Genomic DNA, 25,648 nt, shown 5'->3' on the forward strand with positions numbered 1-25,648 from the left:
TCCAGGATGGTATGTTGCCCCCTTGGTGCCAGGATTAAGGATGTCGCTCAGCGGCTACAGGACATTCTGAGGAGAAAGGGTGAACAGCAAGAGCCATATCGGCACCAATGACATAGGCAGAAAGAGGGATGAGGTCCTGAAAGTTGAGTTTAGGGAACTAGGAGAGAGATTGAAAAGCAGAGCCTCAAAAGTAGTAATCTCCAGATTACTCCTGGTGCCACGTGCCAGTGAGTACAGAAATAGGAAGATAGAGGTGATGGATACGTGGCTGGAGAGATGGCAGTGGGGGGAGAACTTTAGATTCCTCAGGCATTGAGATTGCTTCTGGGGGAGATGGGACCTGTACAAGCCAGACAGGTTGCACATCAACAGGACAAGGAACAATATTCTCACAAGGGGTTTTGTTAGTGCTATTGGGGAGGATTTATATTAGCTTGGCAGGGGAATGCAAATCTGAGAGTAGATTCAGAAGGGAGAGAAAAAACGTTGGAAATGAAAGGCAGAAAATTAGTAAGCATGTTTGGAACGCAGAGGAAACAAAGGCTAGAAAATAGACAACAAGGGAGTTTGGCAGTGCTAAATGATATATACTTCAATCCAAGAAGTCTAGGGAATAAGGCAGATGAGCTGAGAGCACAGTTTAACATGTGGGAGTAATGATATTATAGCTATTACTGAGACATGGCTGATAGAAGGGCAGAAATGGCAGCTCAACATTCCTGGTTACAGGATTTTTCAGACAAGATAGGGAGAGGGTTATGAAAGGTGGCAGGGCTCTCAATTTTAAATAAAGAAACTATTATAGCAGCGAGGAGGGATGATATGGTAGAAGGATCATCAAATGAGGCCTATGGGTTGAACTGAAGAACATAAAAGGGGCAATCACACTACTGGGAGTGTACTATACACCTCCAAACAGTCAGATAGAAGAGCAAATATTTAAGCAAATCTCTGAGAAGTGCAAAAACAATAGGGCAGTTTTAGAAGGGGATATCAGGTACCCTAATATTAACTAGGATAGAATTAGTGTGAAAGGCACAGAGGAAGCAGGATTCTTAAAATACATTGAGGGGAACATAGCCAGTACGTAGCAAGCCAAAAAAGAGAGAGGGTGGTTCTGGACTTGATGGGGGTTGGCTCTTTCAAAGTCAATGGGTGTCGATGGCAACTGACAACCGTGTTGTTGAGGCTATTTCAGGTAATTTAATCAGTAAGCACCCCATTGTTCTGGCTCGGTCGAGTCAGTCATGTTGTCTTCAGTCTAATCTTTTGGTGGTTCAAATGCAAATTGCAGTGGCCATCTTGGCTGCCAGTTTACTTTTTAAAAAGGTTATTTGTAAGAATTTCCAGCAAATGTCTCAGGCAAGGTTCCAACTGATGAAATTAATATTTCCCATTTGACATGTAGGGTTTTCATGAGAGTGTCCATATGTAGCAAAACCTGGACAATATCCAGGCTTGGGCTTATAAATGACAAATAACATTCACGCCACACAAATGCCAGACAATGACCATCTCCAACAAGAGGGAACCTAACCATCTGCCCTTGGCATTCAATGGTATTGCCATCACTGAATCCCGACTATCAACATCCTGGGGGGGTTACCATTGACCAGAAACTTAACTGGAGCAGCCATATAAATACTGTGGCTACAAGAGCAGGTCAGAGATTGGGGATTCTGCAGCAAGTAACTCACCTCCTGATTCCCCAAAGCCTGTCCACCATCTACAATGTACAAGTCAGGATGTGATGGGATACTCTCCACTTGCCTGGATGAGTCCAGCTCCAATAAACACTTAGGAAGCTCAACACCATCCAGGACAAAGCAGCCAGCTTGATCAGCACCCTGTCCACCACTTTAAACATTCACACCTTCCACCACCGATGCACAGTGGCAGCAGTGTGTACCATAGCAACTCACCACGCCTCCTTCTACAGCACCTTCCAAAGCCATGACCTCTTCCACCTGGAAGGACAAGGGCAGCAGATGCATGGGAACACCACCACCTGCAAGTTCCTCTCCAAGCCACATACCATCCTAACTTGGAACTATATCACCATTCCTTCACTGTCTCTGGATCAAATCCTGCAATTCCTTTCCCACACAAGGTGGACAGCAACGGTTCAAGAAGAAAGCTCACAACCACCTTCTCAAGGGCAATAGGGATGGGCAGTAAATGCTGGCCTTGCTAACAATGCCAAGATCCCAAGAAATTATTAATTTTAAAAAATCTCCATGGTTGGGTTTTACAACCTCCTCAGAACAGACATCACGTCTCCACGTTCTTTGTTTCCAGTTTCATTTCTTATCAGACTTATTGAAACATGCAGTTTCTCCTTCAAAGTTCTAACTTTGCATCACAGCAAAACACAGCTTTGAAGTATGGCTGTTTATTGGCTTTTTAACCCTTTATCTGACCCTTGGGCCTCTTGCTAAATAGCTTTGAAAGTGTTGTTTTTTATAGACCAGTGGCTTTGTTTATTGGTAAAAAAAAGAGCCTGACAATTGTCTAAAGCAAAAGCACTTGGCATTTTATCTGAACTTTTGATGCCCTCCTGGGTTGAATAGCTTTTGCAAATCTCAACCATAAATTTCACTTAAGGTAAGATTAAGTTAGTCAAGAATATTACAGCTTCTTACACTACCCATTCACTGAGCCCAATCCACTCAAATACATATTCCACCATGTCCTCACTACACATAAGAGGAAAAAAGCTTCCTTTGCCAGGTTCATTCTCAAACTGTCCCCATATGTTTCTGGCATCTTCTTTAAAACTTCATTCTCTATCACCCCATCCACATCTCCTTCAATACCTGCTGCACTCCCAAGTCCCTTGGCAACTTCCTTGCTCGAGGTGAGTTTTCCCCACTTCCTGGCCAATATTTATCCCTCAATCAACACCATAGAAACAGATTACCTAGTAATTATCACATTGCTGTTTGTGGGAACTCGCTGTGCACAAATTGGCTGCCACGTTTCCTACATCACAACAGTGACTACACTTCAAAAGTACTTCGTTGGCTGTAAAGCACTCTGAAACATCCAGTGGTCATGAAAGGTGTGATATAAATGCAAGTCTTTCTTTCTGAAATCTTCTCCCTTCTCCTCCGTAGCCTTTGCAGCCAGCAACTCCTTATCCTTGGTGATTTTAACCATCACCTAAATTTCCCTAGTCCTTTCTCCTCTGAATTTGTTTGTACTCCTATCATTATGCAAATACAGCCTCATCTTGCACATCAATTCCTGCTGCCATGGCCATGACCGCACCATTTTCACAAGGCTTTACAACCCTGAGGTTTCTATCCCATTTTCTACAACATCTGCCAGTCCCTCTGCTACTATAACATAGTTAGCAACCTGCTGCCATCAACCCTGTCTTTAGCAACCTCCATTGGCTCCGCATAGCCCAACACATTTAGCTTCATTTACAAATAACTCCACCATATCTGTATTGTTTGAAACTCAGCTTGGGCTAATTCTCTGTGTGCCAGTTGATCTTCCTACTCTGGACATATTTGCAACTCGCCCTCTCACTGCCTCACTTTCAGTGGCAGTGGAATACTCTCCTGCAAGCACTCTGCTTTGCTAACTCTCTGTCCTCTGTCAAAAATCCCCTTGAAAACCTACCCATTTCCTTGATGCTTCTACCACCACAGCTTGGGTTTGGCTTTTGCCAACATGAAGCATTATGGAATATTTTACTGCATTAAAAATTATACATAAATGCAGTTTGTTGTTAGTTTCTGTGGATAAGAAAACCTGTCAAGGGTGAATAACATAGAATACAATATATCATCAGATGGACCAGAATTTTGCTTTTCTTGCCTTTATGGGGAGGCAAGGACAAGGAGAAACTTTACGGAACCACACCTCAGGAAGTTAAATTGGTTGGGCAGAATCCAGTAAGCGGTTCTTAGGTGATCTGTGGAAGGAATAGCCTGGGCTAAAATTCAGTTCTCTATTCTGCTTTTTTTCTGCATTAGAAAGTGTTTGTCAGTGAAAATCCAGTTACTACCAGAAACTTTGAATTCTTGACTTCTGAATGTAAAGTGATCGATGAAGCAGGTAACTTGGTTTTCTTTATTAGTGGCATTACAAAGTGAGAGGAGAAATGTGATTGAACAGGAGGCTATATCTTCTGATGTATTTTGGGACTGTAATGAAAAATTGAAGACCAGAAGCTGCATTTTGCTTAATTCTAATTGATAAAATATGTAAAGTTAACATTTTCTGCACTTATATAATTTATAAGTGCTTTTATAATTAATAAAGTGAAATTGTGTCCCACTTGGGTAATAATTGCTTAATTTTCTGGCTGTGATGAGAGTACAATAATTTGTACTCAGAATTCAGCTCTCCCAGCCTGCATGTTATTCTTCAGTAGCAGCATCCATAAGTATGTGCTTCTCTTCCATATGTATGCCAATGGCATCTAGGTTTATCTCTCTGTCACTACCTTTGACTCTTAATACTGCTATCTATTGTCTGTTAGACATCAAGTCCTCATGCTTGTTCATAATGAACCAGTAATGCACACCTTCAGCTTGCTTTTGGACCCTCAGCTGAGCTTCAGACTCAACATCTGCTCTGTCACCCTTACTGCCACCTCTGCAACTTTGCCTGCCTATATTTTTTTTTTAGAGATACAGCACTGAAACAGGCCCTTCGGCCCACAGAGTCTGTGCCGACCATCAACCACCCGTTTATACTAATCCTATACTAATTCCATATTCCTACCACATTCCCACCTGTCCCTATATTATCCCTACCACCTACCTGTACTAGGGGCAATTTCTAATGGCCAATTTACCTATCAACCTGCAAGTCTTTGGCATGTGGGAGGAAACCGGAGCATCCGGAGGAAACCCACACAGACACAAGGAGAACTTGCAAACTCCACGCAGAGCAGTACCCGGAATTGAACCCGGGTCGCTGGAGCTGTGAGGCTGCGGTGCTAACCTCACTCTCACTGCATCGTCCTTTCATCGATCTCATATGCTCCACCCTAATTAAACTCAAGTCATCTGGGGCTAACCCACTCAAATTTTATGGTCTTTAAGTCCAGGGCTCCTCTATTTCCTGTTCTGGTGAGAAGCACCATGGAAGTGTTGGTGGTGTTTCTTTTATTATGTTAACTTATTGCTAGAAAAATTTAAATAAATTAAAATAAATAGTAAACAATGGAAAATAGCCCTATTTTCTTGATTTGTGTGTTGTAGCTTCTGTTGTGTTTCAGCATTTTGGTGTTTAAATTTCAATTTTCTGTGATATTTTTAAAGACAAAAATCTAGGAGCCTCAATCGGATAGCCCCGAAATCGGATCTGGAGATCATGATAGACAATTAACCTCAGCCTGTTCAAATAATAGTCAGCTCGCAAGCTACATGTTGCCTGCTAATGATGATGATTGTGGCATGCAGCCTAGCATTGAATGCGCTGTTGAATGGCTGCATCACGTAAATTCAGCCTGTACCTCTTATAGGTGAAGTGCATTCTTGCTGTAGCAGGGCTATAAATGATGAAAGAGTCAACGAGCAGGAAAATGGCAAAATGGCACAACAGACTACAGAGTGTGCCCTAGCATTCTCCAATGCAGTGTAGGAGGCCTTGGTACAGGAGGTTGAGAGTAGAGAGGTCCTCTTCCTTCAGGGGGCCAGGAGGCCCTCCAGGCAGATATTGAGAAGGCAGTGGCAGCAGGTAGCCTTTGCGGTCAATACCAGCCCTCTAATCTTGAGGACTTGGATTCAGTGCCACAAGACGTTTAATGATCTCACAAGACTGGTCAAGATCAGTGAAGGTATCCTCATATGCCATGTCCTACCATTTACACCACTAGCCTCACACTGCACCATTCACCACACCCTCTTCACTCCCCTACCGACAGTCTCTATCAACTACAACTCATACCACACATTCATAGCCTCACCTCACCCTTATGCACTTAGCACTGCTGCAAGACTCACACTCACATCTCACAGAGCTTGTACACACTGTTAGCTATTTAACTGTGGCAGACACATCACCCAAAAATATTGTGCCACACTCACAGATATATTTCAAACTCTCTTCCAGGACAAGGTAATCCATAAAAGGAGGCATCAGCACTTAACTGGCAAGGGGCAAATCCTTACCCCCATGGTGAAGATGGTGCTGGCAATCATTGTAACAGCCATCATTGAGGCAGTGGTCAGCAACAGGGCTGAAACCACAGAGGATGACCGTATGTTCCTGCCTAATCCATTGTCTCACATCGCACTTAATCGTCAACCTGAAATATGTTGTCCATCTGTAAATGATGAAACTCTTGCTTTCCCCCCTTCCCTCACCCCAACTCTGCCTTTGTGCCTTATGTTTTAAGATGCCCAAGAACTGCCACCTGGCCAGGCACTGGTGCAGGAGGCTGAAGTCCCAGAAGAAGACAAGACTGATGAAGAAGAAACATCATCACTCAATTTGACACTTGTAGCCATCAGCTCAGAGACTGACACTGCACATACTTTAAAGGTTAGCATAGAGGCAGATTCTGCACATGGTGGGCTGGATTTTGTCCAGCCAGCATGGGTGTCTGAAATATCGGGGTGGATGCACTCACCCGAAAACCCGGTGCCGTGACGTCTATTCTGGATTTTGTCAGCACCGGGAAAGCTCCAAGGCGGCAGTGCCACCATGGGACTGTAATTTGAATTGGTGAACAGCTAATTAGAATGTATTTGCATTGAACTGAAGCAAATTTTATAGGGTGTTTTAAATTTCGTCAACAGTGCACAGGGATCATGTAGCTTCAAATTCCTGGTCGTTTAATGTTGGCGGCAGTGCCATCATGGGAAGGCAGCCAGGGGGTAGCAGTGGATAAGGGAAGTGGGGGGCGGTGAGTGGAGGCCATTGTCAGCATGTGGTGCTTGGCCCTCGGCAGGGGTGGGTGCAATCTCGGGTGCAAAGATAGGCTGGGTGTAGTCTTGGGTGCTGGGCTGTGTGCAAGGTTGAGTACTGAGGGTATTAGTGCATCTTCAGAAGGGAGTAGCAACAGAAAGGTCCCAAGGCAAGCTCATCTTTGCAAGGCAGCGCATGTGAGTCGGCAAAAATCAACTGGCATGCATCTCGTACACCTTGCCTTTGTGGACCATGTGCCACACAGCAGTGGTTCCGAGGAAGGGAGGGCTAGGATCTGGCTGGGCCTGACCAATAGGAAATTTAGAACCATAGAAAAGTTATGGCACAGAAAGAAGCCTTTCAACCCATCGTGTCTGCACCAGCTGAAAAAACTAGCCACCCAAACTAATCCCACCTTCCAGCACCTGGTTCGTTGCCTTGCAGGTTACAGTACTTCAGGTGCAGGTCCAAGTACCTTTTAAATAAGTTGAGGGTTTCTGCTCTCACCACCAATCCGGGCAGCGAATTCCAGACACCCACCACCCTCTGGTTAAAAAAGTTTTCCTTCATGTCCCCTCTAATCCTCCAACCAATCATCTTAAATCTATGCCACCTGGTAATTGACCTCTCCGCTATGGGAAACAGGTCCTTCCTGTCTACTCTATTTAGGCCCCTCATAATTTTGTACACCTCAATTACGTTACCCTTCAACCTGCTCTGTTCTAAGGAAAACAACCCTAGCCTATCTAATCTTTCCTCATAGCTGCGATTTTCCAACTCTGGCAACATTCTTGTAAATCTCCCCTGTACTTTCTCCAGAGCAATTATGTCCTTCCTGTAATGTGGCGAGCAGAACTGTTCGCAATACTGCAGCTGTGGCCTTACCAGCATTTTATCCTGTTCCAGCATTACATCTCTGCTTTTTTATCCTATACCTCGGCCAATAAAGGAAAGCATTCTATATGCCTTCTTCATCACTTTATCTACCTGTCCTGCCACCTTCAGGGACCTGTGGACATGCACTCCAAGGTCTCTCACTTCCTCTACCCCTCTGAATATCCTCCTGTTTATTGTGTATTCCCTTGCTTTGTTTGCCCTCCTCAAGTGCATTACCTCACACTTCTCCAGATTGAATTCCGTTTGCCACTTTTCTGCCCACCATTGATATCATTCTGGAGTCTACAGCTATTCTCTTCACTATCAACTATGTGGCCAATTTTTGTGACATCTGCAAATTTCCCAATCATGCCTCTCACATTTAAGTCCAAATCATTAATATAGACCACAAACAGCAAGGGACCCAACACTGAGCCCTGTGGAACACCACTGGAAACCGCTTTCCATTCGTAAAAACATCTGTCGACCATTACCCTTTGTTTCCAGTCATTGAGCCAATTCCCCCGTATCCCATGGGCTTTTACTTATTGGACCAGTCTGCCATGTGGGACCTTGTCAAATGTCTTACTAAAATCCATGTAGACAACATCCACTGCACTACCATCATTAATCCTCCTTGTTATTTCTTCCAAAAATTCAATTAAGTTGGTAAGGCATGACCTTCCCTTAACAAATCCATGCTGACTATCCCTGATTAATCCATGCCTTTCTAAGTGACAATTTATCCTATCTCTCAGAATTAATTATAATAATTTGCCCACCACCGAGGTCAGACTGATCAGCCTGCAACTATTTGGCCTATCCCTCACACCCTTTTTAAACAATGATACAATGTTCGCAGATCTACAATCCTCTGGTACCTCACCTGTATCTTGTGAGGATTTGAAAATGATCCTTAGAGCATGCGCAATTTCCTCCCTGGCTTCCTTTAACAGCCTGGGATACAATCCATCCGCCCTGCTGATTTATCCACATTCAAGGATGTCAGACCCTCTAGTACTTCTTCTCTCATTATGCTTATTGTATCAAATATTTCACACTCCTTCTCTTTAACTACAATGTCTACATCATCCCTCTCCTTTGTGAAGATAGAGACAAAGTACTCATTAAGAACTCTGCCCACATCTTCTGCATCCATGCATAAGTTCCCTTGTACATCTCCGATAGGCCCTACCCTTTTCTTAGTTATCCTCTTGCTCTTAATGTACTGATAAAACATCTTTGGGTTTTCCTTGATTTTATCTGCCAATATTTTTTCATGTCCTCTCTTTGTTTTCCTAATTTCCTTTTTTACTTCACCCCTGCACTTTCTATACTCCTCTAGGCTTTCTAAAGTATTAAGTTTTTGTGACCGTCGTAAGCTTTCTTTTTCTGTTTTATCTTACCCTGTATGCTTCTAGATAACCAGGGAGCTCTAGATTTGACAGTACCACCCTTTTTCTTTGTGGAGACATGTCTACACTATGCCTGTAGAATCTCGCTTTTAAATGCCTCCCACTGGTTTGCTACTGATTTTCCTTCAAGTAGCTGCATCCAGTCCACTTTCGCCAGATCACTTATCAGCTTCGTAAAATTTGTCTTCCCCCAATTTAGAACTTTCACTCCTGTTTTATCTTTGTCCTTTTCCATAATAATGGTAGATCTAACTGTTTTATGGTCACTATCTCCAAAATGGTCACCCACTGCTACTTCATCCACTTGCCCAGCTTCATTTCCTAAGACTAAATCTAGAATTGCGCCCCCTCTCATTGGGCTTGTTATGTGCTGGCTAAAAAAGTTCTCTTGAATGCAGTTCAAGAATTTTGTGCCCTCTGTGCCCTTCACACTGTTTGTATCCCAGCTGATATTTGGGTAGTTGAAATCCCCAACTATTGTTGCCCTATTCTGATGAAAGTTCACTGACCTGAAACGTTAACTCTGCTTCTCTCTCCACAGATGCTGCCAGACCTGCTGAGTATTTCCAGCATTTCTTGTATTTATTTCAGTTTTGCAGCATCTGCAGTATTTTGCTTTTATTATATCATTGCCCCATTGTTTATTCACTCAGAAATTTGTGGACATATTTGTTCTTCTATCTCCTTTTCACTATTTGGGGGTCTATAGTACACTCCTAGTAGTGTGATTCCCTCTTTTTTATTTCTGAGCTCAACCCATATGGCCTCATTTGATGACTCATTTAGCATATCATCCTCACAGCTGTAATTGATTCTTTAACCAATAATGCTACGCCCCCCTCCTTTTTTATCCCCCTCTCTATCCTGCCTGGAAACTCTATATCCAGGGATGTTGAGCCTCTTTATGCCAAGTTTCCATGATAGCAATGATATCATGCTGCCATGTGTCTATCTGTGCCCTCAGCTCATCAACTTTATTTGCTATACTCCTTGCATTTAAATAATTATCTTTTAACACTGCCAAATTCCTGTGCTGTATACTTTTTAACCTTTGCTTCTTCTGTCTTTCAGAGTCACTCGCTACTTTTCTGCCTCCCGTTCCCTGCTCTGAATTTGTCCTATCGGAAACTGCCCTCAGGTTCTCATCCTCTGCCAATCTAGTTTAAACCATCCCCAACAGCACTAGCAAACCTTCTGCAAGGATATTCTTCCCAGTCTTGTTCAGGTGTAGACCTTCCAGCTTGTACAGGTCCCACCTTCCCCAGAACCCGTCCCAATGCCCCAGAAATCTGAAGCCCTCTCTCCTGTATCATCTCTCCAGCCACGTATTCATCTGGTGTATTCTCCTATTTCTGTACTCACTAGCACGTGGCTTTGGGAGTAATCCAGAGTTTACTACCTTTGAGGTCCTGCTTGCTACCACTTCCTAACTCCCTAAACTCAGCCTGCAGGACCTCATCCTTTTTTCTACCTCTATCATTGGCACCAATGTGGACCATGACTTCTGGCTGTGCACCCTCACCCTCCAGAATGCTCTGTAGCCACTCGGTGATATCCATGACTCTTGCACCAGGGAGGCAACACACCAGCCTGGAGAGCAGCAGCAGCTGGCCATGCCAAGAAGGCCTATCTGCGGCAGAGAATGTACCGGATTTGCCTCAACTACCTCCAAATGTCCGAACAACATTGTCAGCGAAGACTGCAGTTCTCCAGGTAGGCCATCACCGATTTATGCACCATGTTGTAGGACAAGCTGTGACCCATGGGCTTCGGTGGACACCGAATGCCCATGGCTCTGAAGATCACCGTGGCACTCAACTTCTATGCACCTGGTTCTTTCCAGGGATCCACTGGGAACATGTGTGGGGTGTCACAGGCAGCAGCCCATCACTGCATCAAGAAGGTGGCCAATGCCCTGTTCAAGAGGGCCGGCAACTATGTGTGCTACAGGACCAACCCTGACAGCCAGGTCAAGGGGTCCTTCAGGTTCGGGGCCATTGCTGGATTTCCCCAGGTGCAAGGTGTCATCGACTGCATGCATGTGGCCATCAAGGCTCCAACGGACCAGCCAGCCACCTTCATCAACAGGAAAGGCTTCCATTCATAGAAACATAGAAAATAGGAGCAGGAGTAGGCCATTTGGCCCTTCGGGCCTGCTCCACCATTCAAAAAAGATCATGGCTGATCGTCTAATTCAGTATCCTGTTCCCACTTTTTCCCCATATCCCTTGATCCCTTTGGCATTAAGAAATATATCTATCTCCTTCTTGAATATATTTAATTATTTGACGTTCACTGCCTTCTGTGGTAGAGAATTCCATAGGTTCATCACCCTCTGAGTGAAGATATTTCTCCTCATCTCAGTTCTAAATAGTATACCCCGTACCCTGAGGTTGTGACCCCTGGTTCTGGACTCCCCAGCCTTCGGGAACATCCTTCCTGCATCTAGTCTGTCTAGTCCTGTTAGAATTTTATAGGTTTCTGTGAGATATTCTTCTAAACTCTAGTGAATATAGGACTAGTCGACCCTCTCTCCTCAACATTTTGCGACCACTGAAGGCCTTTCCTGCAGGTGTGTGTCCACATCCTGGGAAACAGCCACGATACTTCGACAGTTCTAAATGCCACAGCTTTTCAGGCCCCCTCCTTGTCTTCAGGGCTGGATTCTTGGGGACAAGGGTAACCCATTGAAGACATGGCTACTCACACCTGCGGGACTCCTTGCACTGCAGCAGAGGAAAGGTACAACATCTGCCACGGGTCCACCTGAGCAACCATTGAGCAGGTCATTGGGTTGCTGAAGATGAGATTCTGGTGCCTTGATCGATCCAGTGGAACCCTGCAGTATGCCCCAGTGAGGGTCTCGTGTATTGTGGTGGTCTGCTCTGCTCTGCACAGTCTAGCAAAGCAGAGGGGGGAGGCCTTGCATGAAGAGGACATGATTGATCGCCAGTCCTCATCTCGTGAGGAGGATGTGGAGGAGGCTACTGAGTAGGCAGAATTGGATCTTGCTTCTCTTGCCTGAGAGGCCAGGGCCATTGAGAGTTGTGCAATGGAGGTACAAGACAATCTCATACCTGCTTCCTGCCACCATGATGGTTCCTTAAGGTGAATTCACTGTATTCTGCCTGTTGCCTCCCTCCTGTTGCACTCCAGTGCCACGTGCCTGGCTTCACCACGTGTTCTGACATGTCTGAGATGCTGAGAAAACGTGGCCTGTGCCTACACTGGCAGCCCATTGGTGGAGCAAGGGTGAAGGTTACATCTCACAAGTCACCAATGAAAGCATGAGCCATTTACAGCAATGATTCTGACCTTTATTTATTACCACAATTGTAGCAAACAATGCAAGGGCTACAATTAATACACTTGTGAAGCCTCAAGTGGGTCTAGGTGCTCCGTGCTTCTATGCAGTGCAACCCCTATGCTGGCAGTTGACGTGGAGGCAGGCTGCTGGTCGGGCTGTCCCTTGGCCTGGGATGACTTTGGCAGGCATCTTCTGGCTGCCTGGAGGGCCCCGGGTGGCTGAGGGGTTCCTGCATAGGCACAGGAGCCTCCTCAGTCATCACAGCTACTGGAGCTGGACTCACTGTCAGAGGAGCTGAGGAGCTGCTGTCCACACTCGGAATGCCTGGAGGGGAGCCCCCAGATCTGGAGGTCAGCCTCTCCTCCTCCCTTTCAAGGATCACTTGAACCTCCCTGCTAACCTGAGAGGTACGAGGACCTGGAGCAGACTCTTCCCGCACCTGGAGTACTGTGTGCAGCTTTGGTCCCCTTGCCTTAGGAAGGATTTTATTGCCATAGAGGGAGTTCAACGAAGGTTTACCAGACTTATTCCTGGGATGGCATGACTGTCCTATGAAGAGAGATTTCAGAAACTGGGCCTGTATTCTCTAAAGTTTTGAAGAATGAAAGTGATCTCATTGAAACCTACAAAATACTTAAAGGGACAGACAGGGTAGATGCAGCCAAGATGTTTCCCCTGATTGGGGAGGCTAGAACCAGGGGACACAATTTCAAAATAAGGGGGAAGCCACTTAGGACAGAGATGAGAAATTTCTTTACTCAGAGGGTTGTGAATTTTTGGAATTTTCTACCCCAGAGGCCTGTGGAGTCATTGAATGTGTTTAAAGTAGAGATTGACAGATTTCTAAATACAAATGACATAAAGGGATATGAGGATAGTGTGAGAACAAGGCATTGAAGTGGATTATCAGCCATGATTGTATTGAATAGCAGAGCAGGCTCGATGGACTGAATGGCCTACTCCTGCTCCCATGTTCCCTTTCTCATCTTGCCATTCCTGCATTGAGCTCATGGCCAAGGCAACGGTGTACAGGTCTGCGTGCATCTGCGGGATCTGGCTCTCCATGAGGGTCGCCAACCAGTCAATGGAGGAAGCCATTCACTCATACACCTGAGTGCACTCTCCCTGAACCTACAGCATGTCCTGTGCCGCTGACAGCACAGGCTTGTCATCATTCTGGGGCTCAGCATGGGTCTGGAGACCCACAGACCTCCGACTTTCAGTGGCCTCAGCCAGCTGCTCCGGCACATGTGTGGTCCTCTCACCAGCTTGTGACCCTGAATCTAAGTCTGAGCGTATAGCCACCCATGTGAAAGTATCTGTGCTGGGGAATGGTGCCGGGGAATGATGTGACGGTGCATCCTCTGACTGTTCCTCCTCCTTCTCAGAGGTTTACTGCAGGCCTGCTGTCCCAGCGGCTGAGCTTGCCTCCGAAGTGTCATCACCTGCATGGGCAAACACAAACATTTGTCAGTTAGATTGTTCATATCTTCTCATACCAACCATGCGTGATGTGGATCTCAGAAGTGTGATGGAGGACATATGAACAAAATATTTCCTCACTTTCTTATGCAGGCGCTCCATTCTCACCGTCCGCGATTGCATGACTGCCCTGGGCCCCTGCGAGTTCCAGAGCCTCCTCCTCTTCCCATGTCAGAGAATACACATCAGGGATCACACTGCCAACCCTCGGTGTCTCCCTGGTGTTATGCACTCGTTTCTCCTGCAAGCAGAAAGAGGGATCCAGTTAGACTTTGTATTGATAACAACAGGATGCTTATGCTAGTGGCAGCCCCTCGCCCCCTGATGGGGTCTCCCAAATGGTTCCTCCCAATATCGGCTCTCAGGGGATGTAGTAGGGGTGAGCTCTGAAAGCAGGCGGCCTGTCGCCGAGATTCAGCCATGCATCTGCCAGGATGTGGTGATGCCTAAACCCTCTTGCCACTGCCTTTGTGGTCACTCCCTTCCTATGTAGTGCTCCCTCCTGCATCGCCACATCCAAGCCCCAAAGAGGAGATGGGTATGGAAGACTCACCTTGGTGGAGTGAAGGAGGTCATTGATCCTCTTGTGGCAGTGAACCCAGTCCCACGGCTACTAATTACCTCTGTGATCTTCATCCAGGCTTGCTTGGTCAGGCAGGAGGATCCCTTGCCACCCTTGGAAAGAGGACCTCCCACCTTTCCCTCACAGCCTGGAGGAGAATCTCCAGGGAGGCATCGCTAAACTCTGGGCCCACCCTCTGTCTTGCCTCCGACATGGTCCCAGTTGGCTCCCGCTCCATCTGATCGGTCCGCAGTTCTGGTGCAGGGAGCTGCTGGAGTCGCAGCATCAGTGGTGGGGTTGGGGGGGTGGCGGTGCTGTCCAGCAGCAGCAGGAGCAGTAGTAGAGGGGGGTCCAGGAGTTACAGCAGCAGAATCAACAGTGGGGTGGGGTGGGGAGGGGGGGCTCCCCCATTCTGCAGTATGACAGGTCTGTAATGAGAAGGTTTTTATGTTGTCAGATGCAACATAAATGAGATCCATGGAGATCAGGTTGTTGAAGATCTCAAACAGGTTTATTTCTTTGGCCTCCTTATCTCGAGAGACAATGGGTAAGCGCCTGGAGGTGGTCAGTGGTTTGTGGAGCAGCGCCTGGAGTGGCTATAAAGGCCAATTCTGGAGTGACAGACTCTTCCACAGGTGCTGCAGAAAAATTTGTTTGTCGGGGCTGTTACACAGTTGGCTCTCCTCTTGCGCTTCTGTCTTTTTTCCTGCCAACTGCTAAGTCTCTTCGACTTGCCACACTTTAGCCCTGCCTATATGGCTGCCCGCCAGCTCTGGCGAACGCTGGCAACTGACTCCCACGACTTGTGATCAATGTCACAAGACTTCATGTCACGTTTGCAGACGTCCTTAAAGCGGAGACATGGACGGCCGATGGGTCTGATACCAGTGGCGAGCTCGCTGTACAATGTGTCTTTGGGGATCCTGTCATCTTCCATGCGGCTCACATGGCCAAGCCATCTCAAGCGCTGCTGACTCAGTAGTGTGTGTAAGCTGGGGATGTTGGCCGCCTCGAGGACTTCTGTGTTGGAGATACGGTCCTGCAACCTGATGCCAAGTATTCTCCGGAGGCAGCGAAGATGGAATGAATTGAGACGTTGTTCTTGGCTGACATACGTTGTCCAGGCCTCGCTGCCATAGAGCAAGGTACTGAGGACACAGGCTTGATACACTCGGACTTTTGTGTTCCGTGTCAGTGCGCCATTTTCCCACACTCTCTTGGCCAGTCTGGACATAGCAGTGGAAGCCTTTCCCATGCGCTTGTTGATTTCTGCATCTAGAGACAGGTTACTGGTGATAGTTGAGCCTAGGTAGGTGAACTCTTGAACCACTTCCAGAGCGTGGTCACCAATATTGATGGATGGAGCATCTCTGACGTCCTGTCCCATGATGTTCGTTTTCTTGAGGCTGATGGTTAGGCCAAATTCGTTGCAGGAAGCCGCAAACCTGTCAATGAGACTCTGCAGACACTCTTCAGTGTGAGATGTTAAAGCAGCATCGTCAGCAAAGAGGAGTTCCCTGATGAGGACTTTCCGTACTTTGGACTTCGCTCTTAGACGGGCAAGGTTGAACAACCTGCCCCCTGATCTTGTGTGGAGGAAAATTCCTTCTTCTGAAGACTTGAATGCATGTGAGAGCAGCAGAGAGAAAAAAAATCCCAAAAAGTGTGGGTGCGAGAACACAGCCCTGTTTCACGCCACTCATGATAGGAAAGGGGTCTGATGAGGTGCCGCTATGTTGAATTGTGCCTTTCATATTGTCATGGAATGAGGTGATGATACTTAGTAGCTTTGGTGGACATCCAATCTTTTCTAGTAGTCTGAAGAGACCACGTCTGCTGACGAGGTCAAAGGCTTTGGTGAGATCAACGAAAGCAACGTAGAGGGGCATCTGTTGTTCGCGGCATTTCTCCTGTATCTGACGAAGGGAGAAGAGCATGTCAATGGTCGATCTCGCTGCACGAAAGCCGCACTGTGCCTCAGGGTAGAGGCGCTCGGCCAGCTTTTGGAGCCTGTTTCGACTCGAGCAAAGACTTTCCCCACTATGCTGAGCAGGGAGATTCCACGGTAGTTGTTGCAGTCATCGCGGTCACCTTTCTTTTTATAGAGGGTGATGATATTGGCATCGCCAATCTGTAATGAGAAGGTTTTTATGTTGTCTGATGCAACATAAATGAGATCCATGGAGATCAGGTTGTCGAAGATCTCAAACAGGTTTATTAACAGTTAACTATTATATACAGTGTAGAGCTATCTATTTACATGATTTGCCTCTCGGGTGTTACAGTTACAGAGTGACTCTAGCATGTAGTTACATGATTACATACTGGTAGTTAGCTCATTAGCATACTAAAATCTTAAAGGTACATTACTCTTAAAGGAAATCACACAACATCCCCCTTCTTACCAAAGATAAGTCTCGTCTGCTAAAAGCAAAAATGTATGAAATTAGATAAAATCAAAATTATTTACATAGGTATAGAGATTATGAACTTTACAAGTATAGAGGCTCAAAAGTCCATATTTCATCTCGGTGGTTTGACAACTCTTGCTCAGGGAGTTTGTGTCTCATCTGTTGCTGTTCTTTCTGAAGTTTCTCCCTCTCTGTATTTAGTTTCTGCTGCTCTGCCTTTAGCTTGCTTTTCTCATGATGATCAACTTTGAGGCCTTGTCATTCTTGGCAAGTTCCGAAACTTCATCTTGAAGAACCAATGGATAATGTTTCAACTCATTCCTCCTCTGCCTCTTCAGGACATTGGGTGTCCTTCGCCTCTCCTCATCCTCCGTGTCTGAAGGCTTGGGGCTCCAGGTCAAGGACTTGTTGGAGGAAGAGTACTTGGTATCATGGAGATACCTGTTCATTCTGGCATTTCTCTAAAGAGCAGAAGTGAAGGTGCAGCATAGTTGTGCTGTTGCTGGGTTTCCAGATTGCACCGTTTGATGCTGGTCAGAGACTGTGAGCGGGTTCCGGTCCTTGGAGATTTCCCCTTGGCAATGCTCTCGTGAATAGTTATGATGTTGAGGTCCTTACACGCTGGTAGTCCTGCCATTGTTGGTCCACTCATGTCTACTAGGTAGAACATTTGTGGTTTCCATGCCGACTTGCTGCAGCTGCATTGCAATGTTAATGTGCTACTGCATGGGATGGGTGACTGTTGTATACAGATAACTTGACAGTTGTCAATTGTACCATCGATTTCCGATGACTCTGGTACATATCTTTGAGGATTCGAACTGGTAGCCACTGGCACTAGCGCCAGTGTCAATCTTAACCTTGAGTGTATGCTTTCCAGCTTTATTTGGGTATATGATGTTAACTTCATCAACGTGATGTGTCAGGTTCACAATGTGGAATGCCTGTTAGTCTTCAGTCTGAGAATTGCTTCCCTCTGAGTCTTGTCTCAGGTCTGTTTTGATGTGGACTTCATGTATCAGCTTGCGTTTACTCTGGTCTCTGGTGCTTTCCTTGCTGCTGTTGCCTGTTTGTTTGCATCCAACTGTGACTTCTGGCTGCGACTTTGGAGCCAGAATTCCTGCGTAGGCGGGCCCAGTGTCCTTTTGCACCATACGCATTGCACAGGTCACGATATGCAAGACAGCTTCGCAGGGAGTGGAACCAACCACACCAACCACACAGCTTGCTTGCACTTTTTGATCTGGTTATGGTGCCGATACTGTTGGCTGCACCTAGTGCTGGTAGGTGCTGTTGTCCAGCAACAATGGCTTCATATTTCCGGCCATCCTCTAGCAGTGTGTCAATGCTGTGACCTTTCTCCTTCCCCAAGAGGTCTTTCTGGAATGCTTCAATGGATGTTGATACAATTACCATCCTCTTTATTCGGTCTGAGCTCAGCTTCTGAAAAGTCGCATTCGTTGCCCTTACTACGGCATCTACTAGGAACATAATAAGATAGGAAGATAGGAACAGGAGTAAGCCATTCAGCCCCTTGAGCCTGTCCCACCATTCAATGAGATCATGGCTGATCCACGGCCTTACTCCGTATATCTGCCTTTGGCCCATATCCTTTAATATGTTTGCTTAACAAAAATCTATCTCTCAGATTTAAAATTAACAACTGTTTGAGCTTCAACTGCAGTTTGTGGGAGAGAGTTCCAAACCTCTACCACCTTTTGCATGAAGAAGTGCTTCCTAACATCTCTCCTGAACGGTCTGGTCCTAATTTTTAGACTATGCCCCCTAGTTTTAGAATCTCCAACCAGTGGAAATAGTTTATCTTTATCTAGCCTGTCTTTTCCGGTTAATATCTTGAAGACTTTGATCAGATCACCCCTTAATTCTAGTGAAAACAAGCCTAATTTTTGTAATCTCTCCTTGTAACTTAACCCCTGTAGTCCAGGTATCATTCTTGTAAACCTATGTTGCACTCCCTCCAAGGCCAATATATCCTTCCTAAGGTGTGGTGCCCAGAACTGCTCACAGTACTCCAAGTGGGGTCTAACCATGGTTTTGTACAGCTGCAGCATAACCTCTGTGTCTTTATACTCCAATCCTCTAGATATAAAGGCTAAGCATTCCATTAGCCTTTTAGATTATTTTCTGCACTTGCTCGTGGCATTTTAAAGATCTATGCACCTGAACCCTCAAGTCTCTTTCGACATCCACTGTACTTAACCTCTTCCCATTTAGAAAGTACCCTGCTCTATCCTTTTTCGGTCCAAAATGGATAATCCCATACTTGCCCACATTGAAATCCATCTGCCACAGTTTTGCCCACTCACCGAGTCTGTCAATATCTATTTGCAATTTTATGCTGTCATCTAGACTGTCTACAATGCCGCCTAACTTTGTATCATCAGCAAATTTGGATATATGACTTACTATGCCATCATCCAAGTCGTTAATGAATAATGTGAATAATTGAGGCCCCAACACAGATCCCTGCGGGACACCACAAGTCACATCCTGCCAATCAGAGTACTTACACATTATCCCCATTTTCTGTCGCCTACCACTCAACCAACTTCCTAACCATGTCAATAATTTGCCATCAACTCCATGGGCTTCTACCTTAGTTAACAGTCTCTTATGTGGGACTTTATCAAATGCCTTCTGGAAGTCCATATAAATAACATCCATAGACATTCCCCTGTCCACTACCTTAGTCACCTGTTCCAAAAATTCAATGAGATTTGTCAGGCATGACCTTCCCGTCATGAATCCATGCTGGCTGTCCCTGATTAACTGAAATTTTTGAGGTGTTCAGTCACCCTATCCTTGATTATAGACTCTAGCAGCTTCCCCACCACAGATGTCAGGCTAACTGGTCTGTAATTTCCTTGGTTCCCCCTTTCAGCCTTCTTAGAAAGTGGAGTGACATGTGCAACTTTCCAACCAGAGGGACCACTCCTGAATCTAGAGAACTCTGGAAGACTATAGTTAGGGCATTTACAATGTGTTCCCCTACTTCCTTTAACACCCTCGGATGGAAACCGTCACTCTTTAGTTCCATTAATTTCCTTGTTACTGATGTTTTACTGATGTATTAAGTCCCTGTCCCCTATCGGCTATTAATTTTTTCAGGACTTCTGGCAAGTTATCTGCCTTTTCAACTGTAAATACTGAGGCAAAGTAATTGTTCAACATGTCTGCCATTTCTCCATCATCAATGACAATATCTCCGTTTTCAGCTTTTAGTGGACCTACATTGCTCTTTACCACTCGCTTTCTCTTTATGTAACTTTAAAATTTCTTCTTATTGATTTTGATATCCCTTGCAAGTTTCCTTTCATAACCTCTTTTAGTAGCTCTTATAAGCTGCTTTGTGACCCTTTGCTGGTCTTTGTATTGATCCCATTTGGCCGGAACTGTGCTGCGTTTTGCATTTTCGTAAGCCCTTTCTTTTTGTCTTATGCTATCTCTAATCTCTTTAGTTGTCCATGGCTGTTTTTTGTGTGAAGTGGAGCTTTTTCCTCTCAGGGGTATATACTCACTCTGTATTTCGTTAAATGTTTCTTTAAATATTCTCCACTGCTCTTCAGTCGTTTGACCCATTAACAGATCTACCCAGTTTACTGTGGACAGTCTCTGTCTCATCCCGGTAAAGTCAGCCTTACCCAAGTCTAAAATTCTAGTCGCTGATTCGTGCTTTTCACTTTCAAATGCTACCTTGAATTCGATCATATTGTGATCACTATTTGATAAATGTTCATGCACAGTTAGGCTATTAAATTTGGCTCATTACTCATAACTAAATCTAATATTGCCTGTCCCCTTGTTACATCTAGGACATATTGCTGTAGGAAACTATCCCGGACACATTCCAGAAATTCACTACCTTTCTGACAGGTGCTGCCTCTCCCAATCTATGTGTAAGTTAAAATCCCCCATTAATACTACTCTGCCTTTGTTACACACTTGCCTAATCTGTGCATTTATAAATCTAACACCTCAGAACTGCTACCAGGGGGTCTATAAACAACACCTATTACAATTTTAGATCCTTTTCTGTTCCTCAATTCCACCCATAAGGTCTCCACTGGATGCTTTCCCCTCCTTATATCCTCCCTCACCAATGAGGTGATATTATTTCTAAGCAGTAAGGCTACTCCACCCCCTCTGCCATTTTCCCTGCCCCTCCCATAAACTTTATAACCAGGTATATTTAGTTCCCAGTCCCGACCATCCTGCAGCCACATCTCCGCAATGGCCACCACATCATAATCTTCCATTTGAATTTGCGCCTGCAGCTCATCTAGTTTATTCCTTACACTCCGTGCATTTGTATATAGAACTCTTATTTGGGCTCTACCCCCTAACCTGTCCCTCAGCACTGATGCTTTATTCGCCTGTTTATTATTGTTCTCTTCTGGTTTAACCAGTATACTTCTTGCGGTTTGGTAACAATCAGCTTCACCACTAACCTGCACTCCTACCTTCTCCTTTAACTTCCTGTTTTTCCATGTGTGAGAAACGTAGCCCACTTGATAATAATTTACACCAAGTCAAACTCTGAAGAAGTAAGTTTATTTAACGTTCTTCCAAGATCGGGTGTCCTACAAGCAGGCACACCGATCAACATATTCAGTTCATGTTTATACAATACAAATCCATTTTTCCACGCCTTTAGTTTACATTATTGGTTATAACATATTATGACACTAACCTATCCTATAGTTGCTACAGTCTGCTCCTCTGTTTACTTCTCCCCCTACTCTAACTTTCTAGCCCCTAACTCTTGTTGTTGTTTTACCTTATTTGGCTCTCCATTGTGTGTTTTAACTTGCAGCTGTCAGCCTTTATCTTAGTGGGGCAGTTTCTTATTCACTACATCCTTTGTTCTAACTCTTGCTGTTTCTCTTTTCTCTGCCTAAGCACAATTTTTAACTGTTGTACTGTCTCAAGGTCTTTACTTACATCCCCTTATCAGTTCTCTTTTTCAGTGATTTCATTATGTTGTGTAGAAATGACTTCTCGGTAATTTTCCACAAGCTGTAGAAACAACATTTCAGTATTTTTTATTCTCACAATTCCCCCTTTTCTTTTACTTAATCCTTGTTGTTTTCTACATACTGAGGAGGGGTCTCATATGTCCTCTCAAATCCTCTGAGCATTATTTCAGCCGCCTTCTCAATGTCTGTACTCCCGTTGATACTATCCATTTTGTTATTTGGTTTCGGGCCTTGAATTCATCAGGTACCCTTCTTGGGACCCCTATGGAATCCAAGTACACCTGGTCGTCAAAAGAGTTCGCTATCGCTTCCCTTTTACCCCTTTCCCTCGTTATTATCTTTTGTTTCTCAAATGCCAAGGTGAATGGTATTGCCAATTGAACAATTGCGCACGTCCCCTTCCACTGGGAGGGTAGGGTCTGTCTCAGGATTTTTCCTCCGCAATACCACCATAAATCCGCTCTGGGGACATTCAATGATGAGTAGTTCCCTCCCCTGACTCTTCCAGTTACGTCCTCAGTCTCTATGCATGACTTCAACTCTCCCATATTTCTGGTTAGCTCCGCACCGTGTCGACTTACGCATGATGTGTGATTCACACTGGTGGCTAAAAATGAAGGGGGAGTCCTTGAATCTTTTTTCTCTAGGGGAGGGAACATTAATGACAAGGATATGTAAGTTTGAATACCCCAAGCCGTCTTATCCTGATATAGGGCTAACATGCATTCCATGCCCTTTCGGTCACGCTCCCACCCCAGCGGGAAAGGTACTACTTAAGCTATCGGTCTACCAGATGCACAAGCATAGCAATTGTTTTTGTTCAAACTTTTTACAGTATATTTTATCCATTCTACCCAGGCATTTGTGTCCCCGCAACCGGTTTCTATCTCAATTGTCTTTCTCAAGTCTTTTACCTCTATTATTTTTACTATGTTAGGATCGTTATGAGAGGTCCTTTTTAGTTTGTTAGATGGTTTACCAGTCTTATCTATTGTTACCTGAAAACAACATTTTAATTCACCTTTCTTTTTCCCTTCTCTAACTGTTACTCCAAACACCTTGTTGTCTAATTGGAAGTGGGTAGTTTTGATTTGTCGTTCTTCTGTTATTTAGCCATTCGGATGGCGTTGGGTGGATATTCCACCAGTCGTTTCTGTCCACTCGGTTCTTTTTATTGTCAAATATATATGTAGGGTTGCATTCCTTATCTGGACAATCTGGGCCTGGTTTTATGGGGCTCTGGTGAATGGATATAATCGGTGGGAGTGGGTCTCCTGTTAGTAGTCCATCCCCATAATAATGGAGGGACTTCACATGATAATTTCTTTGGTAATGCCCCCACATGGGATTAGGAAACATGAGCCTACTTCTACCACCTGAGGGTCCTGGCTCTCGGGGATTTCAATTCGTGTACCGTTGTCCCCGTCAGTTCCGTCCCTCATTGTTATTTTTCCCATTACTGGGATGACTAATACTGCATACAAAAACATCCAACCCATTTTATTTCCTGGCTACTTTTGAAAAGAAAGCGAGAGAGAGAAAAGGCACACAATATTACAGACAGTATTTCCGCGCTCGCGCCGCTATATAAAAAAGTTCGTTACTCAAAGTCTTTTTAGCTTTATTTTCAATGGTTCTTCTGTTAATTCGGTTGTCCAAGTTCCTTCCTCGGCCGGGGGGGTTGTACCGGCCCCTTGATTCTTGTGTAGTGGGTCCAACCTCTTTCTGCCGTTCTTATGGCTGTTTCAGTGGTCAGGATAGTCTGGTATGGTCCTTCTCAGTTCGGTTGTATTTTAGTCTCTTTCCACGATTTCGCCAGAACCCAATCTCCTGGTTGGATCTTGTGCACTGCAAATTCGAGAGGTGGTGTCTGTGCTAACAGGCCTTGCTTCCTGAGGAATGACAATGAGGAAGACAACGCCAGTATATAGTTCTTTAGAAACGAATCTTTAGTTTCGAAGGTTGGCATCTCGCCCCTGGTTCCCATATAGGGTCATCCGAATAGCATTTCATAGGGGACAGTCCCACGTCTTTTCTAGGGGCTGTCCGAATTCTGAGTATCGCTATAGGTAAACATTTGGTCCAGGGTAACCTTGTTTCAGGTACCAGTGCCATGCCTTTCTGCTCACTTCCACATTCCCCCCTTTTATCATTCTATGATAACCTTCTCTCTACTGATCAACTTATATATGATTATATATATTCACTAGGATTATGTGGATCTATTTACTCAAATAACATTTAAACAGTATAATATAAAAGCAAATATAAAAAACTCAGCAACTGCTGAATCAGAAGGGTAGGCTGAGCCACCCTCTAACAAGGGGGCGTGTATTAGCCTGGTCATTATGTTTTTCATTCTAACTTTCCCCTAGGATTGTCATGTCTGGGTGATAAGAAGAGTGCTGTTGAAGTACAATGTCTCTCTCTCTCTCTCTCTCTCTCTCGCTGTACCAGCTGCAAGGCCAAGTTGCCTCTGCAGCCCTGAAGTTATGAAGTCAGCTAGCTTGTTAGCAATACATGACTGATTAATTGTTTCATCTTAAATGTTCCCATGTAATTCTGTTCTTAAAAATTCTAAAATCTAAATTCTGTTCTCACAGTCCCCCTTTTGATTCTTCAAAACATTTTTTAAAAATCAATCCTTTGATCCCACCTAGGTGCCTTTAATGGTCTCTATTTGTCTAGAAACAGCCTTCAACACCCAGAGGGGTCGCACTCAATACGCCGTCTGCTTGTGCCACAAGAGGGGCCTGCGGTAACTCTGTAAAGGCATAAGTTTTGCAGGGGCTTCAATTACTTGTTTACAACATAAAAGGGTGGAACACTTGTACAATTACCATCTCATTTAAGCTTCACTGTTTTTCTCTGGCTTCATCTCTATTAACGAAAACTTTCTGCACTTCTCTGAGCAGTTCGTCCAATTGTTTTTCACTCCATCCATCTATCTTTTGAATTTTCTTTTGGATGTCTGGCCATGATTTTGTTACAAAATGGACTCGAAGGAGTCCTTGGGCAACCGGGTCTTCTGGATCTAAACCTGAATATTTCCTCATTGTGTCCCGTAATCTCTGTAAGAAATTTGAGGGAGTCTCATCCTTTTCCTGTCTTACTTCGAAGGCCTTATTCAAATTTTGTGATTTCGGGACAGATTCCCTAATGCCTTTTACTATCAGATTTCTAAGGTCTTTCATCTGGCCCCTATGGCCGATGTTATTGTTCTGCCACTGCGGGTCTTGATTAGGGTATTTTTGTTCGGCTGGTTCGTTTCCCCCTACCCCGGGAGGGTTTTCTTTTTCCCAAATTTTCAGGGGTCTTCTACGAGGACTTTCATTTCCTTTTTAAACACTCTTACCTCTCCTGACGTTAATGGTGCACTAACAAATCCAATTTCATTATTTCCTATTGGTACCTCTCTCAAGGGCATCATTGTCTTAGGAGACTCTCTGTCTCTATCGTCGTTGTTATCGTCGGGTTTAGGGGTGGTCCTTCTTGCTGTCCTTAGATCATATTTGGGTCTTTTTCTCCTTGGTTTTTGACTCTAAATCCCAATACTCCAACATCCGTCCCAATGGACTTTCTGGAGGGATGTTGCCGGCAGACTTTCCTTGTCTCCCATCGTCTTCCTTTTTAGACGATTTATTTCCCATGGTAAACTGAAGGGTCTTGTACCCTACGGTATTCACCTCCTAGCTGAAGGGTCTTATACCTTACGGTATTCACCT

At 44.9% G+C, this 25,648-nt stretch overlaps 1 protein-coding gene across 1 annotated transcript in view; it reads left to right on the forward strand.

Moving 5' to 3' along the window:
- c9h14orf180 (chromosome 9 C14orf180 homolog) overlaps nucleotides 1-25,648 on the forward strand; it is a 99,181-nt gene that overhangs the window by 44,304 nt on the left and 29,229 nt on the right. The window contains exon 8 of the mRNA XM_068038148.1: nucleotides 3,987-4,068. Coding sequence (XP_067894249.1) covers nucleotides 3,987-4,068 — 82 coding nt within the window. The remainder of the gene's footprint in view (nucleotides 1-3,986; nucleotides 4,069-25,648) is intronic.

Source organism: Heterodontus francisci, chromosome 9, assembly GCF_036365525.1.
Source record: "Heterodontus francisci isolate sHetFra1 chromosome 9, sHetFra1.hap1, whole genome shotgun sequence".
Lineage (NCBI taxonomy): Eukaryota > Metazoa > Chordata > Chondrichthyes > Heterodontiformes > Heterodontidae > Heterodontus > Heterodontus francisci.